We start from the raw sequence: 17,843 nt of genomic DNA, 5'->3' as shown, positions 1-17,843 counted from the left end.
AATGGTGTCAGCATACACAAGTCCCATGCAAACTCAGGCAGACAAAAACCCAGCATAGAACTGGGAAAATGAACAGAAGATCCCAATCTTATCTAAAGGAATATTGACAACTGTTTGCTGCTATATGAGGAACAGCTGACCTTCCTAAAACAAAGACCTCTAGATAGGCTGACTAGATTCATCAGATGGACAAGTAGTGGGGAATGGCTGGGGGTGCTGACAACACAGCAGACAGTAGCAGGGATATCAGAGTATAATGGCTCTAGTGGGGGGAGTGAGGCTATGGGAGGGTGCCATCTGGGAAGTGGGTGTATAGTTGAATAAGATGGTTTTGGAGATGGACTTTTAAAAAAAAGAAACAACAACATCAGAATCTCAAGTCATTGTTTTCAAAATGTCTGGGATGCAATTGAAATTTACTCAGTATCTAAAACCAAGCGTAACAAAATAAATAACCTACCCAGAGACCTCTCAGTGGCTGCACTGTGATGAAATAATATAGAATTGCAGCAAAGAAGATATGAAGTGTTAGAAATGAGAAAGTTTGACTAAAATTAAAAGAAACAAAATCTCTCTGGAATGGCCCAGGAACAGGGTGGGGGCTGATGAAGGGAAGACATGGTAACTTTATAAGCAGATCAACTGGAATGATCCAGTTAGCATCATACAGAAAGAGATGGAAAAAAGAATGAGCCGAGCCAGAGGAACCTGTGGACAATAGTAAAAGGTCTCAACAGTGTATCACCCTAGACATGGAACAGAAAAGCATTTCTAGTAAGTACCATACTATGGGAAGGCAGTTGTAATAATGGAGAAGATTCGCAGCTTAAATGGGGTGGGGAACTGTTGATCAATGGCTACAGAAAGTGCATTTGAAAGAATACAACATATGTTCCTGATAAAACTCTTTGTAAACTAGGCATGTCCTCTGCTGGGCCAAAAGCATCCATAATACCCTGAAGCCTGCTTTCTGCTTAAGGATGAAAGTCTGACCACTCCCCCTGAGGTTAAGGGCACAGCAAGGGCACCCTTACGCCATTTCTAGTCAACCTTTGACAGAAATTCTAGTCAGTGAAGTCAACCAAAAAAAAGAATTGAAAGAAGAAATAAAGCTTCTTGTTCAGAGGCAACATGATCATATTTGCTGATATTTTAAGGAGAAATACACACATGTACACATATATGCCTCACACAAATGCACACACATATACATGCATACATGCATGCATTATGTGCACACATACACATGTACACATGCACATGCATACATATATACATACTTGCATACACATGAACACATATACATGCACAGCCTACACCTAGAAAAAATGAGTTTAGATTTAGCAATATTTCAAGGTACAACACAACATAAAATAATCATATTTCTGTATATTAGCATTGAACAATTGAATTGGAAGCTAAAAAATTAGATTCCCATTTTTGCAAGAAACAAAACTCCCAGATATAAACCTACAAAGCAAGTGAGACATCCATTTGGTGAAACCTACACAATACTGATGAAAGAATTCAAGGCCAAAATAAATAGAAAACATGGCTGTACTTCAGGGTTAGGATATGACGTAGCAAGGATTTCCTTGAACACTTAAAGCAATTCCAATCAAAGTCCTAGGGCACTTCATTAGAGGCAAGGTGATCAAAAAATTCCATGGAAAGGCAAAGGAAATGGAGTGGTTGAAATGGTTTTGAAAGAGAAGAAAGAATTCGGAAGCATACCATCTGTTGCAAGACTCCCCACAAAGCCCCAGGAATTATTGTGGTGCCCTATCACAAGGAAGCAGACACAGCAGTCAAGGGAAGGGATAGATTCGTGCAGAGACCACAGTTGGTTTTGAAAACTGAAAAGGTAATTCATATTCAATGGAAGAGAGATGATCTTTTCAACAGAGTGGCATTAAAGCTACTGACAGCCACAGGCTACACCAAAGTTCTTAGATACTCACAGGCGGGAGCCACAAAGGACAAAACCGAGAAGCTGCAGGACATCAAAGCTGACTACTGCGCTGCCAAAGCACCTTGAGGAGAATGGAGTTGAACAGGAGCAGGGAGAACATCTGAACGCCATGTCCATTAGGAATGCAAACTCACTTTTATGTATATGAGTGTTTTGCTATATGTATGTAAGTACACCCATGTCATATAACAGCTTGGGAGGCCAGAAGCAGGCATAGGATCCTCTGGAACTGGAATTAGAGATGGTTGTTAGCTACCACGTAGGTGCTGGGAACCAACCAAACACTAATCTTCTGAAAGGGCAGTCAGTACTCTTAACTGCTGAGCCATCTCTCCAGCCCCTACAAAGAACGTACAAGAAAAAGACTTAATTTGGAAATAGGCAAAAGGTCTGAACAGATGTTTCATAAAATAGAGTACGCAGATGAAAACCATAACATGAAATCATTTCAGCACCATTAGCCATCAGGTAAGTAAAACCAAAGCCATGCTGAAACATCATTACATATTTCTGTGCATGGCTAAAATAAACAGAAACAGAAAGAAAACCAAGTGCTGGAGAAGATGTGGTACAGACAGGCATCTTGTGTGCAGGTGGGGATGCATGATGGCCCACCACTGTGGAAAACACTATGCAGGTAAAAATACACCATATGCAGCCAGTGAGCCTGATTTCATGCATTTACCTGAGAAAAATTTTAAAAATGCATTCACAAAAACCTGTTGTGAAATATTTATAAACACAAGCCATAACCACCCCAAACTGGAAACAACTGAAATGTCTTTCAAGAGTCACCCGGGTCAACAAGCTACAGTCCATGTCTCATTACTCAGCAACAAAAAGAAATAAACTACTGGTATACAACTGGGATGAACTCACAGGAATATGCTGAATGAAATGCTGGCTTTGAAAGATCAAACAATGGGCTCCACGAACACAACACTTCTGAACCGGGCAAAACCACTGGTAGAGCTGTGAATGCCACAGGACTCAGCTGGCATGGCCCTATGATATAGGGCACAGAGCACATGGAGGTGTGGAAGTAGGGCTGTGTCTGATGGTGGAACCTATTCATACAAGTTCTCATAGAAGTTCATACATGTGCTAAAATGCACAGATTTGTGCACAAGCACCAGTTTTTATGTATCTTTTTTTTGTTGTTGTTTTTTAATTAGAAGAAGCATTTCATTACAACAGCATTAACCTATTCAATAACATTTTTCTGAGTTAGGGTACATCTCTTTCAAAATTGGCTGTACATTTTTAGGTTTACAGATGAATTATTACGCTTATATAATCTTTAACTCATTATAAACTCTATAAGACATAAAATTAAATGAGGTTCCAACGTTTAAAAAAGATTTCCACTTCGTTGTCAAAACACACAGTTTCATACAGAAAAATTCATTCCAAGGCAATTGACATTGAGACGTTTTCACATACATTTCTAATCTCTATATACATGACTATCACTGGTCACAGTCGCCTTTTATGTATCTTTTAAAACAAAAATTATTTATTTTTATTTTATGAGTGTTTTGCCTGTATGTATGGAAGTGTACCATGTGTGTGCAATGCCCATGGAAGCCAGAAGATGGAGTCAGATCTCCTGGAACTGGAGTTACCAACAGTTGTTAGCCACCATGTGGGTTCTGGGAACTGAATCCAGGTCCTCTACAAGAGCAGTCAGTGCTCTTAACTGCTGAGCCATCTCTCCAGTCCCAAATTTTACTTATTAAAAAATAAAGGGAAAAAGAAAAGGCACAACAGCACTTGCATTGTGTTTAAGGCTTCTGGGAAATGGGACACATGTGAGTGCTGGCTATAGCAGTGGCAGGAGTGACCCGCACTGCTTCTGGGCACCTGCTTTGTGCTGCAGGCTTCACCAGCCATTTCCTATCACGACTCCCATGGTCCACCATCACCCTGTAAAGGAGGGTCAGGCTCAGGTTACAAGAAAAAAAATCCAAAAAAACCTAAGGATAGAGGAAGTCAAATAACTGGCCATCCTTCTTTGACAAGAGGCTGAATCAACTTGGACAAGCTTTCATAGGTAGCCTTACTGAAACCTGCTCATCCTCAAGGCTGCTCCTTACAGTAACCAGAGCAATGGGAACCAGTAGGGGACATTACATAACCTGAACTGGGGGCTGAGGACCACATTTTTATTCACAAGCATCATGTGAGCTGAAATTATGAGAGGCTGAGGGAATTTTAGGACCACCCCATTGCGGTTTCCTCATAGTTCTCCAACGGATGCTTCTAACTTTGAACAGTTACTTATGCATATGAGAAGGTCTAGTAACTCAGTTTTCTCTAAGTGACTTAAAAATCATTGTGGCTTATAGCACTTGACTATCATTTCCACAGACTGTAACTCATATGTCTGAAGCAGTATGGTCTTGGAGAACAGTTCCCTCTCCCCACATCTGAACATCCCCAAAACCTGTGACTGGTGCTTTTTCCTTTACATTGCTTTAACACCAACCTCACCAAAGAGGAAGAGAAAAGCCAGTCTTAGAATTGACAACTGAACTTTAATTACTAGTCTACTGTGATTATAGTTAAAGAGACAGATCTCTAGAAACATCATATATACACACAACACATTTTCCATGTCACAAATGTTCTAGTTAGAAAGACTAAAGACACACTTTCATTTCTTGGTTGTGACTCACTTCTAACCACCTGGCTAGTAGTAGGTGGTTTTTTTTTCCACCAATAATTTTGGCCTAAGATATCTGTGTCTCAGTTAAGACAGAATCATGGAAGGTAAGGTCTCCAAGGAAAGTATATTCTTAAATATTCTGGAATTTCTACTCCATTGATTCTATTTCCTTAAAAACGACTACTATTAGTTTGACTCAGAACCTGTAAGCACTCACCAGGCAATGCATCCTCTGTGTGGCATACACCTTTATAGTGGAGAGCTGGGAGATCTATGCCCTTCACCAAATAACAAGAACAAGAGAATCCTGCCCCCAGCACCAACACTTGCTTTTACTTCAAAAGAGGCCAAGTGCTGTCCAAGTGGCACTAGGCTATAGGAACCTTCTTATCTTCTGTCACTGCTGGACGGTGACCAAGCCTGAATGGGGTGGTATGGGGGATCAGGAGTCCACTTACCTTCCAGCAGGTCTCTGGCCAGACCAGGTTCTGCCCCCGTGGACCGAACAAAGTCTGACAGGACTGCATCCATATCAAGCGTCATAGGATCATGTAGAAGTGCTGCCCAGCACTGAGCCGAGGGCAGGTTTGGAAGCAGACTAGAGACCATCCATCTGCAGGGAGCAAGAGGAGAGCGTTTCAGTCTCACCACAACATGAACTTGAAGGGGCATGTGACCACACATGTATACACACATGTGCACACTCATGGACATACACACACAGAGGCCCAGCAGGTAGATGGAACCTCCTACCACCTCTGTTGTACAGTTCTGAATTAGTTTTGGGCACCTCTGCAAGGGAGGACACAAGATCCTGAGGTGTGGGGACTGAGGTCTCTGGTGGGAGGTTGTCATCTCAGGGCTATCCATTTTTACCATCCTATCCAGCCTGTGGCTCCTACTTGGGAGTGGTGTTTGATTGATGAGGCCCAAAATTAAGAAAATGGCTTGACCTGATGTATGTGGTACCAGTTAGGAGATTCTGTCTTCCTCCTCTCCATGCAGTGAGAGTCTCTTCTTCTGTCACTGCTGCCTGTGGGACAAATCAGAGAACAAGCACGTTACTCCCCTCACTTTGGGAATGGGCCCAGCATGCTTCGCTCCTTGTCAAAATGGGCTGCATCTACGGTGAGTTCAGTTGCCCAAGGCAGGCCCTTTGCTGCCTGGGTGCTACAGGTGGTTTCTGGCCAGCTGGTCACTGGTTCCTACAAGTGGATACTGGCAAGAGAAGGAAGTCTGGAGTTCCTTTTAGTGAACACCTATATTTCAAGGAGGGTTACTGTCCCAGAATAGAATTGTTTTCAAGCTTGCTGGTAACTACATCAATACATTTAATCTTAGCTTCCATTTTAACCATGCAGTTCAGTGATATTAGCAACATCATGATCTTCTCCAGAACATTTTCAGCTTACTAAAAGGAAACTCTGACCCTTCACTTCCCCAGGGTAACTCCTGTTCTACTTTCTATGAATTTGACTAGATATTCCTATAAGTTAAACCTCACAATACTTGTCTTTTTTGTGATTAACTTTTTCCACTTAGCACAACATCTTCCAAGTTCATCTGTGTTGTTGATTTCACTTTTTCAAGGCTGAGTAATATTCCACAGGGAGTATACCACCTTTTGCTTAACCATTTACCACTCTGATGGATGCCTGGGCTCCTTGCAATAAACTCTTAGCAGGGACCCCCAAATCCCCTCACACTTCCAGCTCTAAGGATGCTTCACTATGGCAGAAAGAAGTAACCACCTCTAGATGTCAGGTAGAACTATGGCCTCCCTTTAGCATCAGGCTTTTTCCCTCGCAGAGCAGCTAGTTACATTCATTACTCAAGTGACCCATGTTTGCTGTATGGGAATAGATGTCTTCCCAGCACTTAACTTCTGAGCAGAGGGACCGGCACAAAGACATGTGGCAGTCATAGAGAGTGACTGCTGGATCTGGGAAGCTGAACAGGTCTAAACCAGAGGGAGCAATATCACAAGGCAGAGATGTGATACATTATGCCCAGGCACCCATTTCTCAGTTTGTTTCAGTGGAGCCCAGATAAACGTGTCTGGGATGTGCTTGTCTGTGGATGTTGGAACTGGAGACTGGAGGGTGAGTGAATGGAGGCTGAGCCTGAAGGTTGGGGTTAGAGCAACGTGTTCTGCTCATTGAGGCAGGTGGGAAGACCAGGGGTGGTTGAGGAGCAGGTGGGGTGCTCAACAGCTGGTGACAGCATCACACACAGGGGAGGGACAGGTGCTGGGAGCTCGAACTACTGTTCTTTCCTCATTCTTCAGGTTTGCAGTGCCTGGCCTACACTGGGGTAGGATGAAGGGAAAGTAGGAGAAATCACATACACAGAGGCAGTAGGGTACAAAGCCACTCAGGAACTGAGACAAACTTTTAGTGCTACTTTTTAAAGAACCGAGTACACATACATTCTAATGAACAAGCACGATAAGTATTTTCAATGCTGGTGTGAGCCTCAGTACCATCAATACATGGAGCCTCAGCACCATCAACACACCCCCCCCTCGCCAGCTCAGGCTCTGGAAGGCATGGGAATTCATCTGGAATTGCTGACTGATGCTAGGAGGCAGGCTGGGGACACACATGTTGGCTGCAGGGACATGTTCAGGGACAGCCAGCTTCAGGTCAGGGCTGCATGTATCAGTGGGGAGTAGAACTCATGCAGATCTTTCTGATGATATGGCCTACAGAGCACAGGCCTTGACCAGGGGGAGTCACAGGCTTGCAGTGACACACAGGCTGGGAGTCAGCAGAGGTCTAGGGTAGAGAATAACCTGGGGAGCCAACAACCTGCTGGGCATGAACCCCCCTACTGCATCCTCACTGCACGACCTGGGCAAGTGAGTCACTCCCTGGGGCTGTGCTCTTGTGGTCTGAGCTATGAGGATCAGAACAGTCTTGACTCTGAAAATTGCTGCAGGAATGAAAAGAAATGAGGCTGAAGGAACTGAAGTCCTGTTGTTAGTTTGCTAATGTGTACTCAAAATAATAAAACAGCAGTCTAGTTCAGTCTGTCCTGCCTCACAATGGAGGAACCCTTTCTGGTGAGGCGCTCACAGACGCTCAGACACCATTGGGATTCATGGCATCTCAGCTCAGATGCCAGTGTTTCTCTTTCCAGGCATATGCTTGCTCCATCATTGTGGCTGAGGCAAGTGCTCAGGTTTCTCTGCACATAACATGACTGAGATAAAGCTTCCAGAGCATTCATGTTCTTGGTTCGGAGGAAAATCAGAGAGCCTCTGAAAGTAGGGGTGTGAGGGTGGGGAGCTTGGCCTGGCAAAGCATCCTGTGCACATGATCGGTCTCAAAGCAAGTTCCCATGTGCTATAGCTAGAAAGGATTATACAGGTTTATAAGTAATTTTCGTTGCAACAAAGCAATTTATCTGAAAAACTCAACCTAAAAGCCATGGGTAAGAAGGACAGTGAGATAGCAAGGCAGGAGAAACAGGCAGAGGCTGGGGGCATGACGACAGATAGGCCTGCCTATAACAAACAAGAGGGGCCTTAGGAATGTGTGGTGCCCTGGCTGGTGCCCTGGCTACAGATACTGCAGCATGGCTACTTGGCTCTTTTTGGTCTTTTCCTTGGTAAAGTTCATTTTCTGAAATGACTGCCATTGTGTCTCTATGGGAATGAAAGAAAGCTCTAGAAACAATGGTGGGCAGTCCTAGTTACCATTTAGACCAAGGTTTGGAGGGAGGCAGCGTGCGTGATGGGTTCTGAGCCCTTTGCACCTGGACAGCAGGTGCAGAAGGGGTGGTGGGGGGCATGGCTTCCCATCCAGGGATTGACTGGGACCTGTGCCACTTCCCAGAGCACAGGGTAGATTAACATACAGGAGGCAGTGGGGCACTAACAATTAGAAAAGACATTTAAGTACCCCAGTCCCTAGACCTTTCTTCCCTTCCCTTCCTCCCTCCTCCTCTTTCCTTCCTTCCCTTTCTTTCCTCTTTTTTTGGTTTCTTTCTGAGACAGAGTTCACTCTGCAGCCTCTGAACTTGCCATCCTGTGTCAGCCTCTGGAGTACTAGCAAGAGCTGGGATTACAGGTCCAATTCAATTCCTATACTTTTCTCCTCAGTTATTTAAAGAGGAGAATAAAGAAAAAACGTGATGTATATATTAAAAAAATATTTTTCCTGGGATTAGTGCAAGGGCTTAGCAGGTAAAGGTGCTTACTGCCAAGACTAAAGACCTGAGTTTGATCCTTCGGATCCTTCCACATAGTGGAAGGAGAGAATCAACTCCTATTAAATATCCTCTGACCTTGCACATGCTGTGGAATGTGCATGCCCATACAAACACACACAGAAAATAAATATAACTACAAATATTTTTCCTATTGGAAAAATTAAATCTGCATAAAAGTAGACAGATGAATATGATAAACATCAACGGGCCACTCAGATAGGACAATGACCAACTTTTAGCTAGTCTTATTTCTTTTATATCCAACCATTTCTCCTTTCCACATCATTTTGAAAGAAAACTGCTTTTAACGTTATTTCATTCACAGTTAAGTATATCTCCAGAAGACTGTAAAACATAACCATAACACTACTATTACACAATGAAATTAACAATAATTCTTCAGTACAATTAAGATCCGGAGACTGAGAAAAGGATAGCAAACCTACCAGAAGCTCTGGGACACAGCCGAGGAGCTCTAACAGCAAAGTTCACAGCTCTAAGTGCTCACATTAAAAGAACCATATAGAAAACACATGATGTTTGTCTTTCTGGGTCTGGGTTACCTTACTCAGAATGATTATTTTCAGCTCCATCCCTTAACCTGTAAATTTCATTTTTCTTTATGGATGAATAAAATTCTATTGTATATAGGTACCAGGATTTCATTACCCATTCCTCAGCTGATGGACATCTAGGCCATTTCCATGTCCTAGCTATTGTGAATAGAGCAGATATGAACATGGATCAGCAAGTGTCTCTGTAGTAGCAGTCCTTTGGGTATCTACCCAGGACTGGTACAGCTGGGTCATATGGACGATCTGTTTCTAGTTTCCTGAGGAACCACCACACTGACTTTCACAGTGGCTGCACCAATATGCACTTCCAACAGTAGTACATGAGGAATCCTGATTCCCCACATCTCACCAGCATTTTTTGTCTTTTGTTTTCTTAATCTTAGCCATTCTTTTTGTTGATTTAAAAAACATGATCATTCTTCCTAGAGTTTCCCACTCTCTGAGTTTTAGTGATTGTTCCTAGTGTGGCTTATAACCTTTGTACTTCCTGTCAATTAGCAATTGATTACAGACTGTTAGATACACATTCACTTTGGGTATGTTTTGGTGCTGTATCTTCTCATCATGGGGCTGAGTTTCTGAATCCAGGACATAGGAGCAACAGTTGACTAGGTGGATCACTGCCTAACCTGCCAAGCTGTTCATCAGGGTCATACATACATACATACATCATGGGATCCATTCTTTTTTTCACTTATTAGCTGGAATTTGTGTGTGTGTGTGTGTATGTGTGTGTTGTGTATGTGTGTTGTGTGTGTGTATGTGTATATGTGTGTGTGTATGTGTGTTGTATGTGTGTGTGTGTGTGTGTGTGTTGAGGTCAGAGGTAGATTTCATGTGTCTTCCTTGATTGGATTGTTCCCCAGGCACATTTTTTTGAGACAGGGTCTCTTACTGAACCTGGAGCTCATGGAGTTGGCTAGCCTGCTGGTAAATGAGTCCCAGGGATCTACCTATCTCTGCTCCCTGAGTGCGGGGGTTACGGATGCACACTACCACACCTGTGTTTTTTTGTGGGTGCTGGTGATCCGAGCTCAGTTTTCAGGCTTGGGCCATGCAACCCAAGTATGACTGAGCCATATCCCCAGTTCTTTACCTGTGATTCTTATAGACAAAGAAACTTCCACTTTTGATTGCTAATATGTGGTGAACTTCAAACAGGAAAAGCAGGATAAGTGATTTGCCACTTTTACTTTTATATTGCCTGAGTCAGTTTGCTAGCTTTTTTCCAATGACTGCCAACTTGCTTTCTCTTTGTCCTTCTCCTCACCCTCTTCTTCCTCCTCCTCCTCCCCCTCCTCCTCTTCTGTGCACCTAAAGCTACTTTAAACAACAAAGTTTAGGGACTGAAGTTAAGAGTGCTTACTGCTCTTGCACACTATGGGGTTGGGTTCCCAGCACCCACGTGATAGATTGCAATCATCTGTAACTACAGGTTCAGGGGATCTGATACCCTTTTTTGACCCATACAGACACTTCATGCATGTGGTATTTTTACATACATGCAAGCAAAACACTAGTACATGAGAATAATAAATAAAATCCTTAAAAAACACAAGGTTTGTTAAAGTAGTTTATGTATATATAGTTATCTTTCTTTTCCCTCAGTGCAAATGGATTTGAGTCTAAAAAATCACCTACTTATCAGATCATTGAGGAGTTCGCCCTGCTTCCTCCCACTGACTCCACGGACTAAAAATATTTGATGCTCTGACACGACTGAATTGATCTGGTGCATCATGTCTTGATCTGGTGCACATTCCCTGTGTCTAACTAGCTATCCCAATACTACTTATGAAAAAGCACACTTGTAGGCAAGTTCTACTAATTCGAGATGCCTCCATTACTGTAAGAGAGATGTACATTTATTTTATATGCATTTTAGTTAGATTTATGGCAAAGTATTTGTGAAAATGCCTTCCCCCCATGGTGTGTGTCGAGTATCATATTTATAAACAAAGCTATTGATTTCTCTGTGTTGAATTTATATATTGATAACTTACTAAATTCTTATGATTAAAGAAAGTTTCTGTAGGTTTTTCCTGGGGTAGTTTTCCAAACAAAGAATCACATCAGTGCATGTGATTGTTCAAGGTACCATTTCTTTCTTTCTTTTTCTTCCTTTCTCTTTCTCTCTCTTTTTTGTCTCTCTCTTTCCTCCCTACCTTTCTTTTTCTTTGTTTGTCTTTTGAGACAGCGTCTCCCTGTAGCCCCAGATGTCCTGGAATTCACTATGTAGACCAGGCTGGCCTCGAACTCACAGAGATCCACCTGCCTCTGTCTCCCAAGCGCTGGGACTAAAGGCGTGCGTCACCACGCCCAGCCTTAATGTACCATTTCTAATTCTGCAGCCTCTACTTTCTCTTGCCTGACTGCACAGACTAACATGTCTAATATAGTATTACATTATGTTAGAAGCTCTGGGCTTCTTGCTTTGCTCCTGATTTTAGTAGGAATAATTTTAGTATTTTCAAGTTGAGTAAGATGCCACTGGGTTTTGGGCTACATGTGCCCAAACCTGCATGCACATATACAACATTTTTATTTCTTGTGTGTTTTGGAGCAGAGTCTCACTATAGGGCCCAGGCTAGTCTTGAACTGTGATTCTCCTGCCTCAGCCTCATGAATTTTGGGATCAAAGGCATGCACATTACACTCTGCCCCTCTACATCATCCTTTAAAAGACATCAATTAGTCTGTTTTGAGGAAATAATATTATCATGTATAGACGGTGAGTTTCATACAAATTTTCTCTTAAGATCTATTAATATGATGAATTGCAGTTCCTACTACTATTACTACTACTATTAATTGCATTAATATGATGAAATGGACTTCCTACTACTGAACTATGCTCATATTTCTGAGAAAAACTCTCTTTTAGCATTCACTGACATTTCTTTTTATGTGCCTTTTCATTCAGTTTGCTAATTTTTATTTAATATTTTATACTGATATAGATTGTCTATGCATACTTTTATATGCAGTCTTTGTCAGGTTTTACATTATACATTAAACATCATATACATAACACATATTACATACCTAACATACATTACACACTTAAGGCAAAGGTAAGACTTTCTTTTTCTGTTCAGGGCTCTGCATCTGCAGCAGCACTGGGGTTGCCTGTGTTTGAGGGCTGAGCAGATCCACCCCATGAACTGACCTATTTGATGCCTCACGGGCTCTTCTCACAATTTTGTCTTCTTTTATGGAGACAGCTCATTTATGAATTAGAGTTTCTTAATTAAAAAAATTATGTGTATGCATGTATTGCCTGCATGTAGGTAAGTGCACTCATGTCATGCAATGTCTGCGGAGAACAGAAAAGGCTGTCTGATCCCTTGGAACTGGAGTTACAGACAGCTGTTACCTGCCATGTGGGTGCTAGGATTCGAACCTGGGTCTTCTGCAAGAACAACCAGTGTTCTTAAGCGCTAGGGTTCAATTTATTTTTATCTTGGTTTTCAATTTCATTTGAATGGAGTTAAAAAATAAAATTTCCCATGGTTCTTCTCTGTGTAAATGAGGAAAATAAATACAGCACTGGCTGCGCTGGGTGTTTTCTGGGTGAGTTCACGCTCACACAGATGACAGCTCCATATGGCAAGTAGTTGCATTCCATTTTATAGAGGCTAAGAGAACCTGTGGCCTGGCTATGATCCTTATACAGACCTGCTTTGGTCCAAAGGTCACCATCCTTCTACGACACCTTCCTTCACAAGGCAACAAGGTATCCTCAAAAGTTCCCAGAACAATTGGAAGCCTCCTCCCTAAAGACTAGCTTTCATAGTTTCAGAAAGCACTATCCAAGTTGCCAAGGGAGAAAAATCGATCATTGGTCACACCTAGCCATAAAGCCTACCTATGAACCATAACAATGACTAAGAAAAACATCTCTATTGGTACAATAGTGGCAGTTTTATCTTGGGGATAATCGACAGTTTTGATTTTAGACTTAAGGCCTGTCCAATGGGAGGGAATCCACACATGGAACTGCAAACATAGCTAAGTACACATGGTGGGGGAGGTCATAAGCTCTAGAGCAGCACCTACGACTGTTACTTCCTAAACCAATGTTAGGAACCTAGATGCTAAATATTTATCTTTATATTCACAGATAAGTGCAGCTCTCGCACATCAAATGAACTTCTTTTGGCAACAAATAGAGGCTATTATAGAGATCCATAACTGATCAAAATGCAGAGAATAAGTGACTGCGAGTGCCCAATCCCAACTGATATATTTATAATGCAACCTCCACACTGAAGGCTCAGGGAATAGCACAGAAGAGGGGGTAGAAAGATTCTAAGAGCCAGAGGACTGGGATGCCTGTGGCTAGATAGTGTCTTCTAGACATGGCAGGGGAACTGCACCCAGGAAATCTCACAATATAGTTGCCTAAACAAGACCTTCATGACAACACCAGCTGACATGCCAATGTGGATGGGAGAAATTTCACAAGATTCCACCTCTAGATGAAGAGCTACAGGCAATCAGTGGAGGCTGAGATGGGGAAAGTCAGTTTTCTCCAGAGACAAGCTCCCTGATAGGTTATCCATCCCAAGTGTTCAGTCTTAAACACATGTACCCACTAAATGGACTCAGTGTGTTACATATATGTATAAATATAAACATATGTATATATAACAATATAATCAAAGAAGAGGACAGGAAATTGAGAGGGGGTGGGGTGGGGACATGGGAGGAGTTGGGGGAGGAAGGGGTAGAAATGATGCAAATACAGTATTCATGCATGACATTCTCAAAAATTAAAAAATAAATTTTGGGAAAAATAAAAGTTCACAGGCCAAAACACATGGTACTCTGAAATATACTACATACGTAGATGTGCAACTGGGAGAGAATGATTTCTTCAGTTGACCCTCCCCTCATACCTTCCATGAGAGAACTGTCTCTCCTAGAATTTATATCTTTGGGAACAGTACTAAAGTTTCCTCTGTGTACTGAAATGATATTTTAGCTAGTGACACAAGGAATCCTTCAAGAGCTCTTAATATGAGGACAGGTGCACAGCAGCCACAGCTGGGGCTCAAAACCCTTTGAGGAAATGCAGCTCCTCTCATGCCACTTCCTGCTCTGACCTCATACAAACATCACACATTTCCTGAGGAACCAATGAGGAATAATAATCACTAGTTTGGACAGAAAGTTTGGACCTTGAATTGAGCTTTGTAAGGCCATGGAGCTTGGCGACACCTGTCCTGACATTAAGAACCACAGCCTTGCATCCGTGTAGCATGTCCTTGCCCTGGAGCAGCTACTCCTGGCGTAGCCCATCACAGAAGCATTATCTCATCCTCGAAAACCAGTGGCAGAACTCTCCTGCAGCCTTTTGAGACCTCTAGCCCTGGAATGTACCCAGGCTCCCTTGCTCTGGAAGATTTATGTTCTTATTTTTCCAGGTTCAGAAATCTAGCTGTTACGCAAGTATAAAATATGTGTGTGAATCAGGCCACTGTGTCCTCAACAAAGGCTTAACAAGAGCCAAGCAACTTACGAATCAGGTTAATACCTGCATTATTGATCAATCCAGTCATCTCATTCAGCTTTTCATCTGGGTGAAGATACAAAGGGAAAACATCTCGGCTTCTTTCACAGCCTCCTGCTGTCACTAAGCCACGTTTCCAGCCCACCTGCCTTCTTCCCTCTCTCTGTGGGGCTTTCCTGGAGGCCAGGGTTCACACTGTATGTGTCTTACCATCACAAGTTGGAACATCCCAGATGCTAAATGAATATATTGAATGAATGAACAAAAGGAAAAAATCCTAAACACAACTTCCGACTCCATTCTGATGGGTAGAAATAAAAGTAACTAACAGTGTTAGATTAGAAGAAATACAATGATTATTTATAAGTAAACCCATCAGAGTTAGAGAATAATTCTGCTTCAAAGAATGAAGAAAGCTGAGAAGTAAAATGATAGTTTTTGGATCTTTTGGAGGTGTGTGCTATGGATAGAACCCAGGACCTTGCATAGACTAAACAAACCTTCTACCACTGAGCTACCTGCCCAGCCCTATTGCAGGTTTTATTGTCCTATTGATTTTTTCCATGCTGTACCTCAAACCCAGGATCCTATGCATGCCAGACAACTGCTCTACTATTGAGTCAAACTCCAGACTAAAGTGAGTATCTGAGGGGATTTCTATGTGAAAAATATGATGGAAGAGGGAGCAGAAAGATTGTAAGAGCCAGGGAGGAGGTGCAGGACCATATGGCAACAGAGTGCTCATATGCTTCTATGGCATAGGTGTCAGCATACACAAGTCCTATGGCATAGGTGTCAGCATACACAAGTCCCATGCAAACTCAGGGAGACAATAACCCAGCATAGAACTGGGAAAATGAACCGCAGACCCCAATCTTATCCAAAGGAATGATGGGAACTAATTGCTGTTAGATGAAGAAGAGCTGATCTTCCTAAAACAAGGAACTTTAGAGAAGCTGACTAAACTTAGTGAACGGACTTGCACTGGGGAACGGCTGGAGACACTGATAACACAGTGGGCCTTAACAGGGATGACAGGGGGCTATGGGAGGGTGCCAGTGGGGGCAGGGGTATAAAGATGATCAAGATTGTTTGAGATGTTCTGTATGAAACACTTTGTAAATTCAGTCTTCCCAAAGCAATTTATTAACTTCCTTATAAATTGCTTTATCCTGTACTGTTAGGGAACCCTGCTGTTAAGGTCAGCTCCTTTCTCAGCAGGGACTTCCTGCCTGACTTACCTGGAAAGTGCTTGGCCTCATTTGAAACATGACCTTTGGCATAGTTACTTGCAATAAAACCACCCCCAGGTTTTTTCTATATGATAATTAGGCATTTCCCCACAGTTGGATGATAGGTTCCCCTGCCACATGTAAATAAAGCACACTGTGAGCACCTATCAGCTGAAGCATTGGCTGCTGCCTCCACACTATATTTTCCCTGACCCCCACTGAATAAATGGAGCTGTTTCACTGAGTCTGGAGCTGTTTGTATCACTGAACCTGCCTCCCCGAAGGGCTTTCTTCTGTCAGTACTCAATGGCCATCCTGACCATCATTGCTTCTGCTCCTTTTGCCCTTGTGGACTGGTGGCCAACGACCCACAAGGGGAGGGAGAGACCCCACATTATACTTTAACTGTTTGTATCCTGAATTCTGTATTATGTTTCAAATTTGCTTTGTAACTACATTAAAACCATCCCTTAAAATAAAAAAAATAAAAAGATAGGTCTTTCTAGAGTTTTAAAAATCTGTGTAGCAAAATAAAATATGACTTACTTGGGGGAAAGGAAAGTGAGCAGGTCAGGAGCACAAAGACTCTGGCATGCCCAGGGGCCTGTAGCCATGAGGGTTGTAAGAGAAGAGCACTGCCAGGCATCCAGGCTGTCAGGGCAAGTAGCCCTGACCAAATTATAAGGCCTGTGAGTGTTTCTGAGACAGAGCTGCATGAATGACATGTGCTTTAGGGAAAGGAATAAAGATGCAAAACCTTGGTAACAGTAAAACATGCAAAACAGTGGGCAGGTCCCCTTATTAAATTCTCTATTATTTCTCTTGTTCCTAGTAGGCAAACGGTTTGGATGCCAATACAATATAAGCAAATTTACAGAAAAAAAATCACATGTTCTTGTGCTGAGTCTTGCCCATTCCCTGCCCTACAGCTGACTGCAGACAGAATCCTGACTCATCAGAAAGCTGGAGAGACCCTGCCTTTCAGAGAGAGACAGTACTTCTGTCCCTGGGGGCAACATGGATGGTCAAAGTCAGCCAAGGCAATATCAGTCCCCAGGCCTGAGATTCTCCAGCTAGAATGGAACCATGTTGGTGATGTGCTCCACCCAAGGGAAACTGATGTCATCTGGTCTTGTATGTAAGAAAGCACTGGCTTACCCAAGAGAATGGGATAGGTTGGCCCAGGATGGCCCAATCCACTTCCATATTGCTTCCTCCATTCTTTCACCTTAAGTGAGGGACTGACATCTACAGGTCCACTTTCTATCTTGGGACTATGAAGTATGATATAAGAGGAAAGAATGTACCAAAAAGCTGGGCAGAATGGAAGCACCATACCTGAAGGTACAATCAAACGCCTGCACCAGCCTTAGCTCACATTTGGAGTTTCATTATATTTTTCATATAAAAACTGATTCATTCAAGACAATTAAGTCAAAGGTCTAGCCTTATGCTTAATTGATGTGTGAAAGCAGAATGATAAATCAGTCGCAATCAGTAAAGAAACGAGAAAAAATCTAAGATGAATGTCACTTATAACCATAGATGTAAAGACTAAAATGAAAGATGAGCAAATGGATTCAAGCTATGGAAAAGAAAGATCATGCAAAGACAAAGTAGATCCCAAGGGTGGCAGGGCTCAGGGGCAGCAGGGTTCAGGGGGTGC

At 42.5% G+C, this 17,843-nt stretch overlaps 1 protein-coding gene across 1 annotated transcript in view; it reads right to left on the bottom strand.

The window, feature by feature from the left end:
- Otud7a (OTU deubiquitinase 7A) overlaps nt 1–17,843 on the bottom strand; it is a 176,594-nt gene that overhangs the window by 148,555 nt on the left and 10,196 nt on the right. Inside the window, exons 2-3 of the mRNA XM_029554800.1 lie at nt 5,594–5,673; nt 5,099–5,253 (exon numbers count right to left, since the gene is read on the bottom strand). Coding sequence (XP_029410660.1) covers nt 5,099–5,249 — 151 coding nt within the window. The 5' untranslated portion in view covers nt 5,250–5,253; nt 5,594–5,673. The remainder of the gene's footprint in view (nt 1–5,098; nt 5,254–5,593; nt 5,674–17,843) is intronic.

The sequence above is a fragment of the Nannospalax galili genome, unplaced genomic scaffold (assembly GCF_000622305.1).
Source record: "Nannospalax galili isolate Female #2095 unplaced genomic scaffold, S.galili_v1.0 scaffold685, whole genome shotgun sequence".
In the NCBI taxonomy this organism is placed as follows: domain Eukaryota; kingdom Metazoa; phylum Chordata; class Mammalia; order Rodentia; family Spalacidae; genus Nannospalax; species Nannospalax galili.
This window is presented reverse-complemented; position numbering and strand designations above follow the sequence as displayed.